A 24367-nucleotide genomic window follows, 5' to 3' on the forward strand; every position below is an offset into this window, starting at 1 on the left:
GTATCTGCTCAGTCGTGCTGCCATCCGGGATCCTCTGGGCTGCAGTTTGACCTGGAAACTTGGGCAATCTTAATTTTAGGACCTGCCTGTGAGTCTCAAACATGTGAGCCTGGCGTGGGTCAGGTCAGTGAAAGCCCTTAATGAAAGAATGGCCACTGAATCCGCCTCCAAGGAGTCCCAGCAGGCAGGATACAGGCTCTGAGCCGTTGCATAAGCACTTGCTGCCTTTTGCGCCTAAGCATCACTTGTGGCCACGTGCTACTGTCCGTTGCTCCTCCATCTGAACTTGGGGGACTCATTTCACCTGCTTCACTCATCTGAAGGTTAGTATTAAGCTGAGAGGGTCTCCCCTGCATTTTATAGGGGTATTGTTACTCCAGAGGGAGACTGAGCCCACTGGTCCTGTGCACCTTGCATAACTGCAATTAATTTCTCCCAAGAAACATCCTCGGGTGTCTGTAGTAGGTGAAATGAAGTCCAGCCTTTGAGTCTAATTCGCCCACGAACACCAAGGTAGCAGCAGGTTACAAAGGCCTTGGAAATTTGATTTAACTCTCTTCAGCCAGTGGTTGGGAAGAGAAAAGCCCAGGGGAGGTTCTTTTTTATCCGTGAGGATGTGAAGTTTCATTTGTGGCTGACAACACTCTTAATCCTGCCTTTTTATTGATGAAGAATCTCTGAGTACCTCAACTGTTTCTCAGTTTCCCTAGACAGCAATTGACCTTGTTTCAGCTATGCATCAAAATGCACTGGCAATCAAGGTGCTATTGATTTAAACCTAATGGCCAGCCACTCAGGAATTTCACCTGGAAATCAATGCCACAAAGAAAAATCAATGCCACATTATATTATTATTATTATTATTATTATTATTATTATTATTATTATTATTATTATTAATTTATGTTAAGATATTATAATGAAAAGGCATAAGAGTCTCACCAGCTCCTTACCATTAAGCAATACACTTGCAGGGCCAAGAATATTGGGTCAGGCTCTGGTAAGGTAGCCAGCCAGCTACAGATTGAAATGACTCTAGGGTTAAACAATTTTCCTTGATTGCATGCTGCCATCCGCATCTCTCTCTGCTGACCTTCCCTGAGGCATGCAAGCTGCACTGCTATATGGGACTCCGGAAAGGATGTCTTGAGCAATGCATTAGCCCTATTACTGGAGGAGCTCTGTGTGGGAAGGATGCTCCCTGTCTTGTCCTTGCCTCGTTTCGGATGTTTTCTTCCCCTCCTCCCCCATCCCAAGGGGAAAGTGTCACTCAGAATCTGCAAGATTGATTTACAAGACTGGTTTAAATGCACAGCAGGTAAGCACTGGCCAGATAGATGCTTAGATCCATGGTAGGACTGAGCAACACCACAGACTCCCTCCTGTCTAGTAAGTGAGGCATGCCAGGATCCATCCTGTCGCCCATAGGCTGAATGGTCTAACACTGACTGTGTCCATGCTGCTAAACTCTCTTACCTGCCAAAACAAGGTGGTTTTGCCCTTTGGGCTTCTCAGGAGCATGCGTGGCACTTATTTACTGCAGCATAGGTATTGTCTGGGAGAGGGCACAGGCTGAAGCCAGGCTATGGGGTGTGCTAACACTTAGTCGGTGTGGGTGATTAGGGAGGATGCTTGAGCCTGTAACGTAATTGTTCTCAGTTCCCTGGGATGGTAGAGATATCAGCCATAGCCAAAGCCATTATGAGCAGTCCTGGTTTAGGTCTTTTGCAGAATCTTATCTGTCAGCACTCCACTTGCTTTGGAACCAAGTCACCTTTTGAAATGATGTTGAGTCTCGGGCCTCCTTTTAATCAGCCAAATGGACTTGGCTCCTGCATCACATAAGCTGATGAACACTGAGGAGCAAGGGATGGTGTGGGGCAGTCCTGACTCCTGACAACACCGACATCCCAGTGACATTCTGAAATGCTCCTGGGTCTCAGGTCACTAAGGCGTACTAAAGCATTTTCTCCTGTGGCCTCTGCTTACTTTTCTCCTCTTGTTGCTGAGGAGTGTGAGAAGAACTGAAGGATGGTTTTAATTTCCCATTATTTTGGAGTGTCCCCATGCGAGTCAACTTTAAAGAGGTGGGAGTGACCCTTCCTCATATTGCATCCCTTTCAAGATGACCACCTAAAACTGCATGAGGAACATGTACCAGTCTATATACCACCTACCTCTGGTGTCACTGTGCCTGTAGAGCCTCATTTGCACCCATTCAAAGTGAGCATTTTCCATGAAGACAGTACAGCTGTCAGAGGACTGCCTGGAGTGAGACCTGGGTTTCCAGAGCCAAGCATTATCTGGATGATAGGTGAGTGCAGAGACAACGTGAAGGGAATCTGACAGCACAGCTTGAAGGCACATGATAAAGATGCCTTAAAATGGCATTTTCCTGAGTGCTGCTCAAGCCAGACAATACCCATTTGTTGGAATGATGTGACCACATGGAGGTGCGAGGCCTGACCCAAGCTTTGCTGCAGCCATTGATGCAGTGACCAACTATTGACCTCTTCATCCATTTTTCTGGGAGGGGACCTGTTTGATTTGTGCATCTTCTTCCAGTTTCTACTACATCTGTGGCATATTTCTGCTGACCATTTCAGTTTGCTTAGACAAACGACAGGACCAAGAATGCTTGTGAGATGGTTTACAGTTTTGGGTGAAGTTTCTCTGGCTTCAGTGGGGTTGATGGTTGGTGACACATGTCAGGGAGCCTTGCTCATTTTTCAAGCCAGCTCCGGGGGAACTGAGCAAAGTCTCCTGACAACTTACTCTTAAATTGCTGAGTTTTTCTCAGCTTCTGCCTGTGGTGATGTACTTTTCATTTCGTTTCTTTGGGAGGGGTGGGAGGAAGAGCGGGAAGCTTTGTGGCCAAGCTGTTGGAGGCACAGCAGAATGATCTCCTAAGCAAGTGGTCCCACCCAACCTGGGTAAAGCAGCGGGTGTTCCCCAACTGAGGTTGTGAGAGGGTCCCACCCAGCCTCTGAAGCCTCCTAAACAGCAAAATTGGGACAGCTTAGCAGCCCACAGGAGATCTTGCAGGTTGCCAGTGCTCAGTGGGGAGTGGCGGATGAAAGATTGTTGTTTTGCAAGCACCAGTCCTAAGGCAAATGTCAACATGTTGGCCTCCTAACCCACTCATGCCTGCTGAACATTGCTTGCTTCCTCCAAAAGCAGCTCCACCTCACACCAATACATCTGTGCTGACACAGGCTGATGTTACCCCACCGGGAGCGGGAAGAGGGCATGGTCTTCTGTTCATTTAGCACAGGCATGGTTGCATATGGAAATGAGTTATCTTTGGAAAGGCAGGGCACCTGCTCTTGGTCTTATCTGCTGCAAAGGGATTGAGGGCTTTGGGACTAATTCTTTGGTGAAACTGAGTCCAAGCTTCCAAGCTAATCTGCAAATTGGTTTAATTTTGCCAGCAGGTTCCCAAGGTTTGGGGCTGAGAGCCATATAGTGTAAATTCCAGGGGATCCCACTGTGGTGTATTTTCACTTGTGTAGCTTTCCCGACAGTTCACTTAGGACAAGCCCTGAACTATTTGACAACACAATAAAATGTGTTAAAATGACAACAAAATAAAATAACACGTTTTCTACATGTTAAACCAAGTGCTGTGAATGCAAACATTGCAGCATACTTAGTTAAGCTCTCTTGTATGTTAAACAAGTTTCTTGCTTCATTTGTAGTGTAAGAACAGAAGACCAGCTCTTAGCAATGGTTTAAATATCTCTTGCAAGCCAAAAGGGAGACTGCAGATGTTTGTAGTCTGGAGTTATTCAGAGGAAATAAAATTAGGCTTTTGCTAGCCATTGCTCTGTTAGAGGATCTCTGATATAAAAGGGAAATAGAGAGAAAGCATGAAGTAAAAATAATACGTATGTATGTGTGTTTCTATGCGTAATTCTTGTTTTCCTCCAGGCAGCACACTGGGGACAGGTAATCCTGCCTTAAGAATTTGGCCTTAGAGGATCTAATATGAAGCTCTTTGAAGTCAGGAGCATTTCTCTGATTTCTATGGTCAGACCCAGAAACAAAACCCTGAGCTCATGGTTGCTGTGGCGGATCCATCTGTATTTCAAAAAGCATTTTCCTTTGGCTGCACCTGAGCAAAACTGGTGTCCTGGTGAGAAAGTGTTTGGGCTGGGAACAAAGTACTTTTAGCCTTCTGAACTGTCCCTTTGATTTCTCACGCCTTAGTGCAACCCACACAAAACAGAGCCAGGCTGGTGGTCTGGTGAGACAGAGGACGGCTGTTGTTCCTGTGCAAAAGGAGACAGCCAGCTCCTGGGGCTCAAGCGACTGTGCCTCCCTGTCTTCCAGGTGAACCTGGATGGGGATGATCACACTGACAAGCCCCATCACAGCCCTTCAATCTGTCACCCCAGGGTAGCCTCGGAGGCATCGGAAGAAGTAGGGCACCCAGGGCAACACAGGGGATTTGAGACCCGGTCCGGAGGAGTTTCAATTCCTCTGGGTCAGATCTGATCTTGCCTTCAGGTGGTGTTTTTTCAGTGGATTTGAAGAGTGCTGCCTACTTCTTTTCCTTCAGCTGGGTTTTCAAAGGGTAGCAGAGTGCTTGCCAAGGGTGAAGGTTGGCTGCAGAGATTGGCAGCTGAACACACCAGCTGCCTGCCCTTCGCAATTGCAGATTTCTGGGAACTGAAAATGGTTCTTTTATCTTTGGTTTTTTTCCCCATCTCTCTTATCAGAGTGTTTAGAGGAAAGGGACATTGTCTCCAGAATGACAGTGGTGTACCTGTGGGATTATGGAGGAGGCATCATAGCCCTTCTCTGATGGGGCCCACCATTACCAAGACATCTCAGGAAGTCCTCCGTCACCACACATTGTCATCTGCTCCTGTTCACCCCATGGATTTGGGGTGGGTTTTTTTGCCTCTCCAAGTGGGGATATATTTGGAGAGCTAGGGCAGGATGTGCGCATATGTGGGGCTGTATTTCCTCATGAGGTGATACCAAAGACAAGCTGATTTGGGTGCCTTGATATGTTATTCATTGCCTTTGTCCTCACCTTGGTATCTGTTTCCTTTCTTCATCAGGAAAATGGAAGCCACTGCCCCAGTGTGACCTGTCACTAAGGTACAACAAAATAAAGACCGCCCGTCCCACTCCCTCAGACGCCTCCCAGTATGGATGGCTTGGTTGAGCAGAACAGTGTGCTAATGCACAATAAGATTGCTGAAGCTGGAAAAAGGAATGGTTTAATTAATACAAGGAACTTAGTGGCAGAGAGCCGAGATGGTCTGGTCTCTGTGTACCCAACCCCCCAGTACCAGAGCCACCGAGCGGGCAGCCTTTCCTCTCTAAGCTGCCTGGAGAATGGCAGGAATGACCCTGTGCAGCAGCTCCTGGACCCCAACATGCTGCAGCAGACAGTGGAGTCTCACTACCGGCCCAACATCATCCTCTACTCGGAGAATGTGCTGCGCTCGTGGGGCGAAAGCATTGGCTCAGAGTGCTGTGAAACTACCTTCATTGAGGACCGCTCTCCCACCAAAGACAGCCTGGAGTACCCGGACAGCAAGTTCATCGATCTCTCAGCGGATGACATCAAGATTCACACCCTCTCCTATGATGTGGAGGAAGAGGAGGATTTCCAGGAGCTAGAGGTCAGATGTCATTTGCGATATGTGGGGAAGGCTGGGGGGAGGAGGGCATATTTGGGGTTAAGTGTAGAGCCTCCAAGATCTGGTCTGCAGGGGATCAGCTGCTTTGGAAGCTGGTCTGCATGGGATCAGCTGTATCACTCTCTCCTCCGGCCAGGACAGTGAGTGATCGCTCATCTTTATTTGTTGTGTAAAGTCCTAACTGTGTGGATACTAATGGCAAAATTCCCACTGCCCTAACGGAGATCAGGATTTCCTCCCTGCCTCTGAATGGGCTGGTCAGAAACTGAAGAAGACCCATGTGCTTAAATGCTGTGTAAGGTCGGGGCCAGGAGCTTCTGTCCATGTACATGGAGCTTGTCTTACTCAGCAGGCCAACATCATCTCTTACTTTCTCCTGACTTGAGCTGGGCATAAAGCAGATTGTTTTGCATACTGGCTCAAACACGAAACATTTCTGTCTCCGAATGAACACAAATCAGAAGTCTTTGGGTTTCAAGCGGCAATGAATCCCGTGTCTCTGAAATAAAAGATTTTTTTCTGATGGAGTGAAACACTTCATTAGATCCCAAATGCAATGTTTTCTTTTAGGTTCTCATGCTTGATTGATAGCTCACAGTAAAGTAAGATACATTTTGTTCTCCAAATGGGGCAAACTATGGAAATCAACTTCATTCTTTCTTAAATGATGCATTTTTTACTTTAAGAAATCTTTTTGGTTTTGGCTGAAACCAGCTGCCCAAGTGCAGCACAGATTTGTGTTTGCCAGTGTGTGTGGGAATGGAGGGTGTGCATAATGCTGCTGATCCCAAAACTTTCTGCAGCATTGGTCACAGACTCCTAACCTAGCAAGGACTGTTTGACTGTCTGGAGCAAAGCCATAACTTCAACTTGAATGTCCAAGTTGAGATCGAGAGACTATTTGCTCTTGTTTCTCTGTTGCAGGGGTTTTCTCCACTGAGACCTAACAAGTCCTAAAACTTCTATTTTCACCTTCTGTAATACCAGTGTCTCACCCTGTGATCAGCATAGGGGCAACACAACAAGAGCCCGACTTCTCTTTTATTCTCTTTTCTCTCTGTATTGATAAGGTAGGAAGAGAGATGTGTTTTTCTGAGTGTGTGCCAGTAATGCCGTATTCAATGCCTCCGCAGGGAGACAAAAAGTTTCTCTCTGAGGCATGTGAGGGTGTTAGCTCAAATCACACCCTTCTACAGCATTTCAAAATTGGCTGTGGGAAGTCTCATTTTCTTAATCAAAACAAAATCCCTAGTTGCTGCCTTTTTGCCCTAGTTTCTCTCATGCAGTAGTGAGGCAAGTGACTGCAGCAGGCATGTAATTGCCTAATGGTGTTATTGACACGTCTGGCCTGACATTTAGGCAGCAAAAAAAAAAGTCTCCCTCTTGTCAATCCAAGTCCAGGAAGACCTTCTTTAGCCAACTGTTGGAGAATAGGCTAAAAAAGGCTGGGAAAATAAGCAGGACAAGGAAAAAATGTTTCATACAAAAAATCTTTTCCCTTTTCTTGGTGGAATTTTTAAGGTGCTTTTGCAATGTATGGTCCTCGATCTGGGTGTCTCTTCAAAGAGGTACTGTAGGAGTTTGATCAGCTTTTCATAGAGAATATTTGTTTCTAGAAAACCACCTGTAAAACAAGGTCTGAGGAAAGTGACTTCATCCTTCCCCTCCTCAGATCCCAAGGGGAGAAAGGAGAGAGTCTTTGCAAATTTTGGTACCATGCTGTGACAGTTTGTGCATCATTTTCCCTGGGTCCTCCTTCTTCCTGACCTATTTCTCTGGCCTGTAGCCTCCTGAGGTCACATGCGTCCCTTCTTAAATGGGTGTACTGCATCCGGCACCAGGGATTCCCAGCCTCACTTAACCCTGCGGGATGTTACTGGGCAGAGAGTAGACAGAGAGTAAACAGAGAGATGTATGGACAGCCATCCTGACCTACACGTACAAAGTGCTCAGAAGAGGACGACATTCACAAAGTACACACCCATGCATCTTCCTCCCTTCTGTATCAGGGTTTCTCCTCCACCAGGAGAATGGAGCAAAGGAGGAGAAAATGAGGCAAGGTCTGGGGAAGGACCGGCCTGACTGGAAACGTGCATTGCTAGAATTGCTAGAAGCTCCTGTTTCTAGCCCAGTGTCAGTCTCCATCGCTGTGCTACTTGGCCAAACCAGTGCAGCGCTGCAATTTTCACACTTCTCCATGAACCACACCCAAATGACCAACCTGCTGAGCAGCTGCACTCAGCACAAGGGGTCTCAGCATGGGGAGTAACTTCCATCCCAGGAAGGTCCAAATTCTGCAGATGCAGCCGGTCATGCAGAAAGATGGGGAGGAGAGGAGAGATGCATTTGACAGCACAAGACCAGCAAAAAAGGTGACTGCTGTGTTGTGTTCTTCTGGTTCCCATGTGGACAGATGCTATATCTATGTGGCCAGATGCATGAGGGCGTCCTGGGCTTGGCTAGTACAGAAGTTCATTAGAGACATAGCTTGACGTGTTGAGACTCCAGGAATGGAAGAAAAGTATTTGAGGACAGCAGTCACTGAGTAGGGGAATGAACCATGCCAGATTGTTAACTACATAAAAATTTGCCTATCTGTCCAAATGAGAAAAACAGCACCTGAATCACACAGCATGAGTCTGGCCCACTAGAAAGCTTTTTTTTCCACCAGTTACTGACAAGAAGCAAATCCTTTTTTAAATTACTAATAGACCCGAAGTGGGGTGGAAAGGGTTAGCACCAGGACTGGGAGCAGAAGTTGAAAGGAGCACAGTGAGAGAGGGTGATACAGCAGAGGTGCAACGTTTTGCTTCCCCACTGTGAGAGCCTTGAAGGATTTGATTCTGCCATCAAGGATGCACAGCACGTTTCTGAGTATCTTGCCACATTGACTGTCATGCCACAGCTCATCAAGGGATGGGAGCTGCATAGTGTAAGAGCAGATCAGGGTTCAGTTCTTGTAAGGGTTTTTTGTTGTAAGATATCTGCTTTGGCACTTCTTTCTGGGAGAAAACTCTAAAAATAGCCCCTTTTTGCAAACATTAGCACAGAGGGGAGCTTTGTGCAGAAGAGCTGTTGTTTCTTGAAACCTGAGGGCTACCGCCTGTTCTCCACGTGTCAGGGCAGGGCAAGTGGATTCCCAAGTCAGGCATCTCAGTAAAATGCCTTCTGGGAGACAGAACAACTCTCAGGTTGTGAGTTGTTTCTCTTCCCCCATGTCTCTCTGGCACTGCCTCTCTTATTGCAGAGTGCCTGCCTAGGGGTTTTCAGGACTGGGTATTTAGTTTCTTAGAAATGCAGAAAAATATAACTCGTCCCTTTGTAGTGACCCCCTCCATGCAATATTTGCAAGAGTCCGGGGACACATGCAGAAAATAGCTTTACTGCTAGTCAGTGTGTTTCTGCCAGGGTTTCATTTTTGAAGAGAGTTGGGAACTTGGTAACCAGAAAGGTTGTTGTCTTGCAGAAAACTTTGCCGAAAAGAAAGTTTCTGAAAAAACCCAGCTATTTTGACTGACAGGTATTTGGGTTTGGTTTGAAGAGCTGACCCAGCCAGTCTGCAGGGGTTGCTGCTCTGTTACCTGTCATCCCCTTCAGGATGGGTCTATCCAGCTCAGCAATGTCTCTGACAAGTTGCCTTGAAGGAGGCACCTTCTTCCCTCCCCAAACCCGGGGACTCTGAAGAACCTGGGAGATGTAGCAGAGGAGCAGGAGACATCCTAAGCAGGGGTCCTGCACATTGCTGCAACAATGTGGACGTGTTTAACTGTTTTTTTTTTTTCGCTAGCAGCGTTTCTCAGGTCCTGGTGTAATGTTATTCAGACTGCCTACAAAAATCATTATTGTCTGGAGGGAAAAACATTTCTGAAACAGCTCTCATTAGCATATACAGCCCCACTTTGCTCCAGTAATTACCAGGCATGAAAGCAGAAGGCTGCGCACTCTGTCAAAGCTTTAAACTTCTCTCTTCGGTGCCCATCCCTGAAATCAAATGATTGCCTATTTAGGTATCTCTGGAACACTTATAAATATCTTATGAGTTCTTTACGCCACAACTAACGGACAGACAACTTGTCAAATGTGGCGGCAGTGAAATATTACACGAGTTGCTAGCTGAAATACCCTCCTGTTAGAGTTCATGTGTAAATGCAGTGCCATCTTTTATCCAGAAACATCATTTGTCATATTACACTCCTGCTAGTTTTCCTCCTAACCCCTAGATAGATGGCTTATTTAGAGAAACCCAAGCTATTGATGGCAGCAAATTGAATTATTCATATGTGTCGCATAAAAGAATGCATCTGAGGTCTCTCTTAAAACCCTTTTTCTTTTTCCCAGCAATGTCTGAAACAGGCTCTGAAAACGAAATAAATAGAATGTTCTGGGGAGTGAAAGAAGAAAGGAAATGTAGTGCTTTCAAGCTAAACCTTCCTTCTTTTTTTCCCCTACAAACTGCTGGATGCTGCTGTGAAACTGATCACTTGGACGTGTAGAGACAGAAGGTGGATCCTAAGCCATGTCCTGTTCTATCTAACCCCTCTTCTCAATGTTCCCAAGCACCTCCTGGCCGTGTCTCTTCTGCAATGTGAAGAGAAGGCCCTGGAGCGGTTTATGCATGTGGAGCCCCATGACATGCATGCTTTCTCTCAATGCTTCCAGCTTGCACAGGCTTGGATGGTCCTGCATTGTGCTGGTAAGACCCGAGCTGCCGTGTTCTCAGCCTTCCCTGGGAGTAGGTATCCAGAAAGCATGTTCGGACACCTCCTTGGGGAGCTGAGCATGGTGGGGTTCCCCTTCCTGAGAGCTCTGCAGCATGGGCGAAGAGGCAGTTTAGTGCAGACATGGGAGGCTGTAGCACAGATGACATCCAAGGCAGGTCTTGCATGCTTTAGGTACTTGTATGGCCATTTCCCTTCAGGATCTTGCACCTTGTTTTCACTAATTACTTCACTAGGCATTGCAGCGCTCTTGTGGGGTGGGAAAACAGTATTTTCTGCATTCTGCACCTGGGGAACTGAAGAAAATGGTGCAATAAATGTCTTGCCCAAGCTCACCTAGGGAAGTGTTGTGGATCTGGGTATGTCATTTTGGTTTCTTTTGTCCTGTGGCACATGCTTAGAAGAACACAGGGACATGGGATAAGGTCACAGGGAAATATGGAGGCATTTGGGCTCTTAGACCCATCCAAGTTTGTGGATTGTGTTAGTTTCTCTTGGGTACTCAGGTGGCATGCCAGTGGAGAAGAACTCTGGAATGATGGCACAAAACTGACTGGCAAAATGGTGGCAGATGCATTTCAATGTAAATAAATGGAAACTAGTACATTTATGGAAAAATAATATAATCCATGTGAACTCAAGGCTGAGCCTGTAACTGTGAGCTACAACTCAGGAAAGAGACTGTGGAGAAATCATTGTCGTGTTGTGAAGTCCCACAGAACAGTGTGCAGGGCAAGCCAATAAGTCAACAAAATGTGGGGTATCTTAAAGAGGTGTTGAGAACAAGACAGAGTGCTGGCAGCATTTTGCCACTGTGTTAAAGCTCAGTTCAATCCACTTTCTTAAGTGGGGTGGGTGACTGTGGTCCCCACTTCTTAAGGACATTGTGGAGATAGAAAAGGGCAAAGAAAATGATCAAGTGGAAGTAGCAGCCTCCTTACAAGGAGCGGTGAAGAAGGTTGGGACTCTCCATTTTGTAGAGGAGGTGGCCAGAGGGCGTATGAGCCAGTTGCACAAAAGCATGAAGGTGGAGGATGAGGTGAATGCAGACCCACCATTCAGCGAACCTGCAATATTAGAGGGGACACTTGAGGGAGCTAGTAAGAGGTTGGCTTAACAAAGATAGCAGAAAATCGTTGTTCACATACGGGGTAGTGAACACTTGGTGACTTGCTGTCACTACAGGTTATGGTGGATCAGCAAGTTCAAAAGGGATTAGACAGATTCATGGATGATGAATCCATAAACAGATATTAAAAGGAATTGGCAAAGCTTTTCTTTCTAATACCTCTTACACAACAGTTGTGGGTGCTGAGGGAGCAGAAGGGATGGACTGCAAAGTGTCCAGGTTTATGTCATGTCCTGCTGCTGCTGTCAGAGGTAGAGCATGGGGCTCAATGAGCCGTTGGTGACCCCATAGGACACAGATTATGTCCCTGGATTCCTTCACATTATTAACAGGTTACAAGAGTGATTACACTTCATTTGCATTTGATTTATTTTTCTCCATTAAAGGAGAAGCCACTGGAGTCTGGAGATACTGAGCCCTGCCAAGGGATATTAACCTTTATTAGCCAGCCCTAGGTGAAGGGAGCATGGCTGGGAAGTCACCTTCAGCAGTCTCCAAGTGCCCTCCTATGAATCTTGTTAATAGCAGCCAGGGCCCAGAGCGATTCCCTTTCTCATCATCACTTCCCTGAGTTTTCAGACTGATGCTATGCAGTGAGGTCCCTAGGCTCTAGGCTGTAAGTGGCAGGAGCCCTGGATGAGCTGCACGCTGTCATTTGCAGAAGGTGGGGATGTGGCACACTTATTTGAGGACTGCACCACAAAGGAAGCTGTGTCAGCTCTGAAGCAAAAAGAGGACAATTGTGAAGGGCCACCCCAGCTGCCCCAGCTTGAGTGGTGTACTGCTACTCTTCCTGCTGAAGTGGCTCAGTGAAGAGGGGTATCTCCCTAATCTTCCTCAACAGGCAGTGTTGAGACCATCTGCTCTGCAGGGACCACCTGCTCTGCTCCTCCTGGCAGGAACCTCTGTGTCTGCAGACTGTGGGGGTCTTCCTCTCCCTGCGTGGGAGCCCTAAAGTCATGCCCCATGCCACAAAGAATAACACTGATGAAGTGCATTGCATTCACCGCATCTTCACCCTTCTCAACAGCTGATAGCATAAGCTGCTGAGAGCCACTTCTCTGTGGTGGCTGCTGGCCCACCTGCAAAGGCGTGAGTGTGCCACGATACACACCTGCCTTCCCCATGAATTCAAAGGGTTGTTGTGAGCCCCTGTCACTCACACAAAGATTAGGGTTATTTACTTTATGGCTGTGATGACTGGTCTCCCAGAGAAAGAGTGTGATTTAGGAGACTAAAACAGCTGGCCTGTTTTAGTATGGATCTGTTTATTGCTGTCTGCAGAAATCCTCTTCCAGTGGCAATGTGTTGAATGCAAGTTACTGATGAGCTATAGGCAGACTGGCTGTGGGTGACTAGAAAACATCACAAGGGAGATGATCAAAATCCAGGGGGACAGGAGGAAGAACGGGCTTGGACAGGTGCATCCAGGGTTTTTTGCCCCTGATGCGTTTTGGTTTTGCAAGGTTGTATATGAAAAGCTTTCCAAGCAAGGAGAGACCTCTGTGAGCCCATTCTGCAAGGCTGGCTGCTCGACTGACAAGGCAATTTAGACTGGGAGTTGGGGAAAAAAGAGGAGCTGGACAAGGTCAGGGTTAGTGGATTATGGATCATTTAAATACCTTTAAAATTGAAGGGGAGCAACTGCAAAACTCAAAATGGTAAAAAGAAATAAATAAACAGGCAAAATAAAATAAATAAATAATACATCACCAGGACAAAGAATCCATGATGGCAACAGGTTTTAGAGACATCACCTCTTAAGTAAGCATCAGCCAGATGCTGCTCAGTGACGAGTAAGTGTGTTGAGGCAGAGCAGTGATAAACTACAGCCCTTGGTGGGAGAGCTACCATCTAGCATGCTGCCTTTGACGTCTGCTGCATTTAGGTGAAGTCAGACTGCTTGCAGAAGAGCAAAGGGATGCAGAGTGCTGGTCAGAATAGGGCATCATGTTTAACTGCATTATTGAAACAGGCATGGTGTGGAGGGAAACAGAGCACATATTATTTATAGTTGCATCATGTGTTGGTCTTTGTCAAAAACGGACCACTGGACCATCTGGATTTGAAGCAGATCCCACAGGGCCATACTAGAAATTAGTTTTGTATGCAGTGTGTGCATGTTGCTGAATTGGTTGCTTTGAAGGAAAAAAGCAGTAATATCAAAAGGGCTGTTTCCTGAATATCCATCAAAGGTTGCTGGCAGCTGTGGATCACAGCAGACCTTGTTGTCTGACTTCTCCAGTGTGCCTAGCATTTTAATACTGGAAGGGACTAAGTGACCATCAAGTCCAGCCTCCGGTATGCTGCAGGCAGCCCATGGCAGGTTATCTGCAGAGCCGCTGTTCACTCATAATATCTCGGTTGAGGTAAAGCACATAGCTTTTAGGGATAGCTAGCCTCAACTTAAGAAAGGGCTTCGTGTAATAGAAAATCCAGTACAACTGCAGAAAAGTGTTCATCACCATCTCTGTTAAAAATCTGCACCTTGTGCCTGCTCTTCATCTGTTCTCCTTTCAGTCACTGGGGTTTCTTCTGCTTTTATGCCAAATGAAAGAGCTGTCTCTGATCAGAAATTACCTACTCGTGCAGGCACTTACAGACTGTGATGAAATTGCGTCTTAAATTTATCTTACAAGTGAAGTTGGCTTCTTACTTTCTTCCTGTGTAGATGATTTTCTGCGGCATAACGCATGTACCTGCCTTCTGATTCCTGATTTCTCCAACATACTTGAGAAATGGTGGTACCAGAACTGGACCCATTATGTACGTGTCTGTAGTACTGTACTGTTCCTTCGCTCTCCGTGGATCATGTTTGTTCCTCCTGTGGTGCATCACAGAGGTTTATTTTCAGCTTGCTCTTGACTGAACACTCTGGTCTAGTGGTCCTTCTCGGGATCGCTGCCTTGTGAAACACAGTTCAAAGTGCGCACCCCGCATTCAGATCTGTGTACAGCCAGCCTTGCTCTTGTGCCAGGTGATTCCTGCTCCCAAGCCATGGTCCTTTCAGGAATGGGGTGTCTACATGATTCAGTATCCCATCTTAAATATCCTCTTCTCTCTCCCCTCCCTTCTGCGCTCATTTGCTGAGGAAGCATCGCTATCAACTGAAGCAGCTGGTTGAATTTCATGGACTAAAATTCATTGACGTTTCAGCTTCATTCTATCCGTCTCCAGGGTGGCCACGTTTGTGGTTACGTTCAAGGCTGACTTCTTGCGCAGGTCATTTGGGAAGTATCAGAAGCAGTCCCCTTGAATACAGAGGTCAAGGTTCCCTGTTGGATTGTCTAGCATCCAAATTTCAGGTGCTGCGAAATCCCATGCACTCCGTGTCTGGGAAGTAGACACCTCCCTTAACCCAACAAAGTTCATTTCTCCTCTTCATCCTTTGTCACATCCACAGTTTCTGCAGAAATCCAGTTTATATCCTGCCCACATCGGTTGTGCCTAATCCATTTTAGGGCTGCAGAGATGTGCACCATTGAAAAACATGCGTAAATAAGACAGCGTTGAAGAGCTTGTGTGGGGGCATCTCAGCTGGTTCACCCAGCGAAAGCCTTCCTGATAGAGTCATCTAGTCCTCTGGGGAAACAGGTCATTGTCTTCAGGTCCTTTTCCTGCGGGAAGGGAAGGGAAGGGAAGGGAAGGGAAGGGAAGGGAAGGGAAGGGAAGGGAAGGGAAGGGAAGGGAAGGGAAGGGAAGGGAAGGGAAGGGAAGGGAAGGGAAGGGAAGGGAAGGAAAGGAAAGGAAAGGAAAGGAAAGGAAAGGAAAGGAAAGGAAAGGAAAGGAAAGGAAAGGAAAGGAAAGGAAAGGAAAGGAAAGGAAAGGAAAGGAAAGGAAAGGAAAGGAAAGGAAAGGAAAGGAAAGGAAAGGAAAGGAAAGGAAAGGAGCTGCTTGCCTTCTTTGTCATTCACTGTAATCCAACATTCATCTGGGCAGGGCGCTGTACTTTCTGCAGGAATTCATACTCTGGGGAGATGTCCTCTGGGGCCTGATCTCCTTGTAAATCTAGTCTTGCCTGCACTCCTGAGGTCATCTCTTCCTTCTAACAGCCACAAAAAGGCTTGTGGATAAACTGAGACTGAGATTGCTTTATCCTGTGCTGTCTTCTCAGCTGAACTCCAAGTGTGTTGGTGAGGGACATGCAGCAGTAGTCAGCGAGGATGGGGAGGGTTGTTGTCATTGCAATAACTGCTTTTGTGACAAAGGATCCACTGGAAGCAGGAAATCCCCACTGTGTGCTTAGTAATTTCAGAGATGTGTCATTTCTGCTGCGGGGCCATTTGCACAGGTATCTGTTCTCACAGCAGCACCTTGCATGGGCTGCCGAGAGCTCAGCTCACTTGGCAAGGGGAAGGACTGTGGACCTTGCTGAGATTATATCTTTCACGTTAAAGCACAAAGATGTGTCTCCAAGACAGAGCCTGACTTGCAGTGGAAAGGCGCCGCCTTCTGTAAATATTCTCTGTGTGTTGTGGTTAGAAGTGGCTGTGCAATTGCAGTGGAAACTGCTGGAACCAGATATCATGTCTGAAAAGGAGTTAATTCCTCAACATCCTGAAGAGACTGTCATCTGCTGCTGCTGCTGTTCCTTGGCACCCTGTGATCCTCCTGTCTCTTGTCACTTAGGTGGTTGCAGCTGCATCAGGATGTATTTTTGCCTTGTTTCATCCTAAGATTTTTCTAGCATCATGAAGACAGTGATGTTGTCTCACTGACAGGATAGAAGAGCTTTTTCAAAGAGGATAACTCGATTGTGTCTTTACCACCTCAGCAAAGAGCCTGGAGTAACTGGGAGTTGTTAGGAGAGTAACGATTAGGGATCTTTGCTCTGCTGATGAATGGAACATCTCAACCAAGAAAGGGATGCTCTTTGCCAGGTATTTTTTTTAATGGTTGCACAAGTTCTCTTTTGATTGCTTATTATTTGGTTGGAGTATGCATTGGTGGTACACCTGTAGAAAGAAAAACCTGATAGTTTGATATTTCAGATTGCTTAAACTCATCTAGCTTAATATTAAATAAAGAAAAGTTTGTCTGTGCAGTCTTGCTTACCACCCAAACCTTGAAAATTAATTAGTTATGCTATTCCCTAACTTCTGCAGGAGTTAAAAGCTTTCAATCATATTAGTGAAATTATGATGTAATTGTGAAAAGTTCTATGTAAACTTATAAAGAGACTGTTAAACACGAAAGGAGCAGTGCTGTGGACAAGAATATTAGTGATTATGCAGGATTAGTCTGCTAACCCAAAGCGACTGTAATTGGTGAAAGTAATTCTGACTTCTCAGCACCCCTAACATCCAGCTCCTCCAGTGTCAGGGTGCAGCTCTTGCAGAACCAGGAACAAGTGAAGACAGCCAGCTAGGCAGCCAAATTGTCAAAAGCTTCCCAATGTGAGAAAGGTTTCTGGATAGGGAGGATCTCTCGGTAAGTTCGGGATTGGGTATCATGTTGTAAGAGAGAGAACATTAGGGAGGAAGGTTTGCTTGGAGAAATGAGTGTTTAGGTGGAGGGGGTAAGAGGTGCCTTTTGCTGTTGGATTTCTTTCTGTGATTTATGACCCCCCCCCCCTTCTGGTTCATATCTGGACTACATAGTCAGGACTTTCTGATCAGAATTATTCTGTCACTCTTGGTGATTGACAGTCAGGTCATCTGATCCAGTGTGTACTACGGGGACTTTGTCCATCAAAATGGCATTCACATTATAACTCTACTGTTCAATTAGTATGAGCCTATAGTGACTTAAATCTTCCCCAGTAAGGGTTTTTATGTTAGCATAACTTAGAAAACTTCTGCAATTATCCTCTTGCAATCTAACATCTACCTCTCCAGTCGGCATGGAAGCTCTCTGAGATGTCGTGACACCACCACCCTGAGAATGGTTAGCTTTGCAGGGCGCTTCTTGCACCAAAGCTGTAACTCCAAAGCCTGGAATAACCACAGTCTCAGTGCCTGTTGTTGCACTCCCTGCAGGTGCGGAGGAAGCCACCAGAGAGCAGGCTCTCTTCCGCTCCTGCTCTGCTGGAGAATTGTACTCGCTCAGCAGTGGGGCAGTCAGGTCCCTGTGGACCAGTCCTAGTAATCACTGTGAAAGAAACTTTTGCTAGGTCAGGGTTGCTGCAGCGTGACCATGTGGCATCTAAGAAACATGCCTGGGCAAGTGCTTCTGCCTACACACTGTAAATCTGGCAGCATCCCATTGCTGCTGGAGCAACTCATGCCTTTTTCTCTTTCAGCTTTTGCTGCCTTGGTTCCTTATGCTTAGGTTTGCACCACATTTGTCACCTTGTCCCCATAGGGTAATGTCTGGCTGACATTCTCCTGGCCACCTGAGCAGTGACCTTCCAGAAGACTGGCATTTGAGTTGGGAGATGCAGAGCAACCAATGCTTACAGCTCCTTCTGCATTAGATATGTGGCATTATGTTTCCAAAGTGCCAGCTCACCCGGGTTCACCCTGGTTCATCTGGCTAGAGAGTTGCTTTCTTTCGTTCATGAAAGATGAACATGTAAAATGGGCCCTTTTCAGCTCCCTGCAGTGATTTCCAATACCTCTTGTCATTTCTCATGTCTTGCTTTCAAGTTCATGCAATACTGATGGAGGCTGTGACATAGTCGGGGAATGGAGATTCCCCTGGTGTTCATAAGGAGGACACCTGATAGCCAGTGCCGTGCATGCAGTAGGAGAGAAAAACAGGGCTGACTTCGTGACGCTGGCTGGGGTGGCTTCCCCAGGCATTGGTGCTGACAGGGCAGCTACAGTCCCAGCCTGCAACATGCAGAGATAACCCTGCCTCTGAGCTGTGCTCCCACTTCTCTCCTGTTTGGTTTTGGTGCAGACATAAGGGTTCGGGTCTCTCAGCGTCCCTTCGGGGTGCTGCTAAAACGGGGTTAGTGCCCTGGTGAGCCTTTCAGCAGGGCAGGGAGGGAGATGTGCCACGGCCACAGTCCCAATCCTGAAGTCCTGAAGGATGCCACCGACTGGTGTGGACGCTGCAGGAGGGCAGGCTAACTCCTGTGGTCCTGTCGCTGTGGAGCCACAGCAGGACAGAATGGGTGCAAGGGCCCTGATGAATGGGGTACAACTGCCCCCAGAGCTGGCCCTGTCTAGAGACCCCTGCATGGTAGAGACCCCAGGGTGGGTCACCAGAAGCCTTCCACCATGAGTGCTGGAGGCCTGTCTTGATGTTGAGGAATTGCCCTGGCGTGACTGGGGAGAGTTTATGGGCAGATGATCACAGCCTTGGCCCATGACAGAGGAGAAATAATGATACCATTAACCAGCACCTCTACATTTCTCTCTCCCTTGCTATTCCAGAGCGATTACTCAAGTGACACCGAAAGCGAAGACAATTTCCTGATGATGCCACCAAGAGATCATCTTGGCCTCACTGTGTTCTCCATGCTCTGCTGCTTCTGGCCATTGGGAATTGCTGCCTTTTACCTGTCTCATGAGGTAATCTTAAAACGTCTCCTGCTAATTCAGTTTTGCATCCACGGAGCAGCCATCACCCCACAGCAGCAAGGAAAGTTCACCAAGACATTGGTGAGACAAGACATGTGGGCAAGACATTGTCCAGGGTAGTGGGAGGTGGTTAAACAGGGTAGTGTTTTTAGACACCTTGATATGTCTCTGTGATAGTGGTGGTTGCCTTGTGAGGTATTTTACTGAGGGAGGAGTCTACAAAATATTTTACGTTTTAGTTGGCAATGGTCAGGTTCCATGTCAGGTTATACAGTGTCCAGGTAGGGATTTTCTGTGGACATGACTTTTGAGTGGAAAACACCCTTGCTATCTCAAACATGTGGATTTCCCGTTGGGAAAACTGATCTATTGGTTCCCAAGCTGATCATCTGGAAAAGCAAACCAGGTAAAATTCTTCCAAGAGCAGAAAAATAATGTCTGTTCTGCAGAAGCGAATTTGCTTTACAGGAACCGTCTCCTTTCCCCCTGAAAAATTGCTCAGTCTGTTCTTCTTGTCCAATTTTAATATGGAAAAATTTTTTACCAGAGAAGTGACAGTGTTCTGGTTTGTTTCCTTCATGAGTCGGGCATCTGGTTTCCAGCCTGTGCCTTAACAATCACCTCATGCCCCATCATTTGTTTCGACAAGTATGTCTTCATAAGTGCCTGCAGAGTAATTATTGAGTTTCCCAGCATGGCAGATAATGTAACATGACAGAAAAGGAGTCACGCTGGAAGTCTCATCAGTGACTGCAAGGAAACGTTCGCTTATATTTCTATCTGCTGATGGTAGCAATGCCTATCGCAAACTACAGTCTGTACTCCACAGCACCAAAATCATTCACCCTCTCGCCTGTCTTTCTAATTTGCCTGCTCTAAACATCTACCAGTGCTGGGTATTTGTCAAGACAGAGCAGGCACTGCAGATCTGAAGAATCCTAGTCTACAATATCAAAGAAAGAGACACAGCACTACTATTTTTTGCTTTAAATGAAGTGTCTGTCATTGAACTTGGAAGCCTCTGAGACAATTAAAGTTTGTCCAGTGGAAAATAACAAGTTTCCTTGTTTGAGTGCTATTGATTTCTCCAGTTTGGGTCAAGGGATTTGCCTGATGATGATGACAGCAAAAAGTAAAGCATCGGGTGGGATCCGCACGTGCTTTAGTATCCTGCTGTTTGGTCCTTCAGGCAGAGCTATTCGTCAGCAGTTTCAATGGCCACATCTCTTCATATGCATGGACTAGGCAGGATTTTTCACCAAGGCTGCAGCCAAGGAAGGGTTGAGAGTTTGTCACTATTAGCAGTATGTTTGTTCTGGGCTGGGGAAAATAGTGCATTCATTAATTTCCTGTGGTAGCATTCCTTCAGGAGGCCTGGGGATTGCTGGCTAGTTTTATCTAAGCAATGAAAGCACAGCACAGTCCAATAAATGCAAAATAAACAACATAATTAAGTACTGAAAAGCAGTACGCCTGAGAAGCTAAATGTGCTGAGAGCCAGTGTACGAAGGACAGGGCATCCACAATAGCTGTGAACTGATCCCAGGGGCCAGCATGAATCCATAAGACCCTACTACCTTGATAGGAGTGTAAGGAAGGTGGAAAAGTTCACACAAAGGCAGCGAAAGATGATGATATTGTGCTGAAGGATTTAGGCCCTGGAAAATGGAAACTTGGGTGTTGGTTTGGTTTAGCACAACGATGGGGAACTGCTGAATGTGACTGCCTAAAACTAGGAGCTGTCAGCAAGAAAGGTCAGGCAGGTGCTTTGCTTTGATTGGGTTGAGAGGCAGTAAATTAATCTGTGTTAATTGACCCCTTGGATTCACCAAGGCAAGCTGTGGCTAAATCCAGACAGAGGAAGGACTGTGCTTCTGAGGAGTTTTAACTTCTGCTTTTTGTTTTCACATTGGAAGTAGAAATTTTTTCTTCTCTCCCCACTAAAAAATGGCAATAATAATAACACCACCCCTGCATGCTCCTTTCCTCCCATCTCTCCTCTTAGCTCCCTCCTACAGCTGAATCAGCTGAGAACTCCTTTCCCAAATCTCTCGCAGAAAGATGTTCAAGTCCCTGCTCGTCCCAGTCCAGCACAGGCACGTCAGTCTGTCCGCTCCCCGAGTTCCCAGGCAGGTACCTTTGCTGCCTGCCTTCCCCTCCAGCAGGTCCGTCATGGCCCTGAGAAACCACCAGCCTTCACTGAAACTGGCACTTCTGCAAAACCCCACATCCAACAAATTGGCATTTTCCAGTGGAAAAATTAAGCTCAAATTAAGGCCAAAACCTTCTATGGCTGAGAACTGGCTCTAATAGCTGGTATAAAAATCAAAATCCTGCAGCTAGCTAAGCTAATACTGACAGTGGTATCAGTTCATACTTATGCTTATGGAGCATAAACCATTCAGAATGATGTTTTATATGTGAGATAGTAAAACATTATGTCCTATTAGTATGTGATTTCTATTTATATAGGTCTTTTAACTTAAACTTCTGAATAACATTTGAGATCTCTTGTAATACAAAAGGGTAGTCTAACATTCCCCGTCCTTTGTCAAAAGTCAGAACTATAACTAAAGATCAAAACTTGGCACTTGAATTCAAACCTTTTTTTGCAGTTGCTTGAGCTCTTGAAAATTTCATGTTTTCAAAAGCCTCCTGGGTAGCTCTACTAAAAAGGCCCAGTCTGGGAAAAAATTGTAACACATAGGAACTTCAAAGGTGGTGGATGAATTCTTTGTGCTAGAATTTAGCACTTGTGGTGAACTTTCTTTAAAAACCTGGTCTCCTTTAGGTGTGCAATACATTTACAGATGAAGGCCTGATTTGCAGAAGATACATTTGCAGTGCAGCTCAGTCCAAAGGGACAGGTGCTCTCAGTTTATTCCTGCAGCACCTGGCAGTACATTTATGCTGTATATGTCTATGTCATGGTGCAAAAGCATTATGCAAGGATCAATGTTGTAAGGTTTCAGAGATGCTCTTTACAAATAGGAAGATTATTTTTCCCTGTGCTCCATAAAAGCAATGTGCTTCCTTGCAGGGACCATTTCTGCTCTGTGTGGGACTTAGTTTTTGCACCAAGGCTCTTGCCAATCTGATGCTGATTTAGGGCTTCTTGGAGGCCATCTGTATCGAACAATACAGCTGTGCAGGGTCTGCCTGCATGGTGGAAACGAAGATGTGCATCATGTTTAGCTGAGACAGCAGGGAGGAGCAGTGGATTCAGAAATGCACTCTATGAAAGCAAAAGCAGTTCCTTTCCATTGGGATATCTGATTTTCACGAGTAGGGCATCACCTGGTGATCTTCCTATCCCAAGCAGCGCCGAGAGTCGCTGCTTTTCATCTTCCCTCAGTAAAACAGAGAGCCTGAGGCCATCACTGTGTTGTATACTTGCTCATTTACTTGCTTCTGTTTTGATCTGTGTTTTCCTTCCCACAAGAGACTTTCACCCACTGCTTGTTGCTGCTAAGTCCTGCTCTGTCTCTCAGCTACCAGTAAATCGCTGTCAGGACCAGACCATTTTCTTCCCATGTATCCTGTCTTCCATCATGCTTGCTTCTTCGGACCATGAGATCGGGCTGTGACTCCCATTGCCTCACAGCCACAAGGTGTCCTGGTCACGCTGGCGTCACGCTAAGTGGTGGCCAGGTCCCCGTCTCGCCTGAGCTGTCACAGCTAAGCTACAGGGGCTTTGTGCACATGGGCCATTCAGGTGACCTGTCCAGAGGCCAGTGCTTTAGGGAAACCTCTCAAGAGGGATAACGTCTCTGAGTACTCTGATTTTTAACAGCAGACAGTGTTTATTGGCTAATTTTCCACTTTTCTGCAAATGAGGCATGTGAGTTTTTACAACTGCAATTTTTTGGATTAGCTGCTTTCCTAACAGCTTATAGCTGAGTCTGAAGGGCTCAGTCAGAGGGGTTTTTGTGCAGTTTGCAGGGAAGCCTTTGCAGAGGAAAAGGTAAATGTCGTATGCCTTTCACCATGAAACTCTCCTCCACAAACAGTGTCTGATCAAAAAAAACCTCATTATGTTTATTTTTTTGTAAATCTCCACCCTCTGGAGTCCTGCAGGTACCTCAGTTTTCATTTTTACAGAAGTTTTTAGCTTTGTAGATTGCAGGCAAGTCTGAAGCTTCTTAAGTCAGAGAAAAGTTAAAAAGAAATATTTTTGTCTTGTCAAGTTTACCATTAAACCTATCAGATGATTTATCGGGGCCTGTCAGGATTTCTGCTTGGTGGGGGTTGATAATCCTGCAAGGTCTTTTTGTCTGAATCCTCTTTTTCTCCCTGCATTTATTTTTAGGAAAGAGAGCGATACCGTGGCACACATTTCTTTCCCTCCTGTAAAAAGAAATTCATTATCAGAGACCTAAGTCTGTGCTGGTGTGAATGAGCTTCACTTTGTACCTGCTCTCTTGTGGGACGTGGGTGGTCGTGGAGCCCTTCACCCCCCGGTAAGTCTCCACCAAAGCATCCGAGAGATGCCAGCAGGCCAGACAGAAACAAGAGTACGTACAACACCTCTATCCAGCTTCTGTGCAACCTCCATGGAGCTGTGTCAGGCTGGCATAGACGCACACTGAAAAATCCCACTGGACACTTCTCGGTATGCTTAGGTGCTCAAGTAGCCTCCAAACCCGCTTTCCTCCCTGGCAGCATGTGAGACCTGCCAGGCAAGAGACTGCAAGCCAAGCGCACAGTGCAATCGCTTCCCATCTGCTGGGCTTACTCCGCGCCATAACTACCTCCCTCACATGGTGATTGAGGGATGTACGGCTCTGTAATTATTTCCCCAGCCCCTGGATTGCTTGGGTGAGCACAGCTCCAAATATCATCGCTTGGATTGTCTTTAAAGAAAAGTAGGGACTGTGCACTGGGTAAAAGGATTTTCTCCAGTTTTCATACGGACATAAGGCATACGTGATCAGGAAAAGGAGTAGCTTGTCTTTCTTCATGATAACTTCTGAACCATTTGGTTACTTTCTGTCTAGTTTTCAGAGATAGAGGCTTTGAAAAAACTGTATTTTGACATGTTTCAGTGGTCACTGGGGAGAAGAAAAAAATAATGTTCGTGTCCCCACTGGGAGGGAGAAGACAGTATGAACTTAACCTTTGATTGTATGAAGTTAACCTTTATCAGAGACTAGAGATTAGATGCTCAGCACACATGAATGGATTTCACTTTCTTTGCTTTTCTGCATCAGATTTTGACATCTAGCCACTGCTGAAAAGGACAGGGAAATAACAGCCAAGTGTTATCTGTTGTTTATTCATTAGAAATGTGGCTCATAGTCCCCATGTCAACAGGGAAAACCATGAGACAGGACAGCAGTGTGACGTGCCACGCTCCGCCAAACTGGCTGGCAGTGCTGGTAAGACCTTTCCATG

The 24367-nt window shown here is 46.2% G+C and overlaps 1 protein-coding gene across 3 annotated transcripts in view; it reads left to right on the top strand.

The window, feature by feature from the left end:
* Positions 1 to 24367, top strand: part of SYNDIG1 (synapse differentiation inducing 1) — an 83339-nt gene that overhangs the window by 10592 nt on the left and 48380 nt on the right. For 2 of the 3 annotated variants that reach the window (XR_012041921.1, XM_072858487.1), the window contains exons 2-3: positions 5070 to 5639; positions 18827 to 18964. Coding sequence is in view for 2 of the 3 variants with exons in the window: in XM_072858487.1 (XP_072714588.1) it covers positions 5160 to 5639; positions 18827 to 18964 (618 nt within the window). In the remaining variant the exon portion in view is untranslated. Of the gene's footprint in view, positions 1 to 4848; positions 4893 to 5069; positions 5640 to 18826; positions 18965 to 24367 lie in introns of those variants that run through there. The other variant, XM_072858488.1, reaches the window with a different exon arrangement.

This window comes from Ciconia boyciana, chromosome 3 (genome assembly GCF_034638445.1).
Source record: "Ciconia boyciana chromosome 3, ASM3463844v1, whole genome shotgun sequence".
Lineage (NCBI taxonomy): Eukaryota > Metazoa > Chordata > Aves > Ciconiiformes > Ciconiidae > Ciconia > Ciconia boyciana.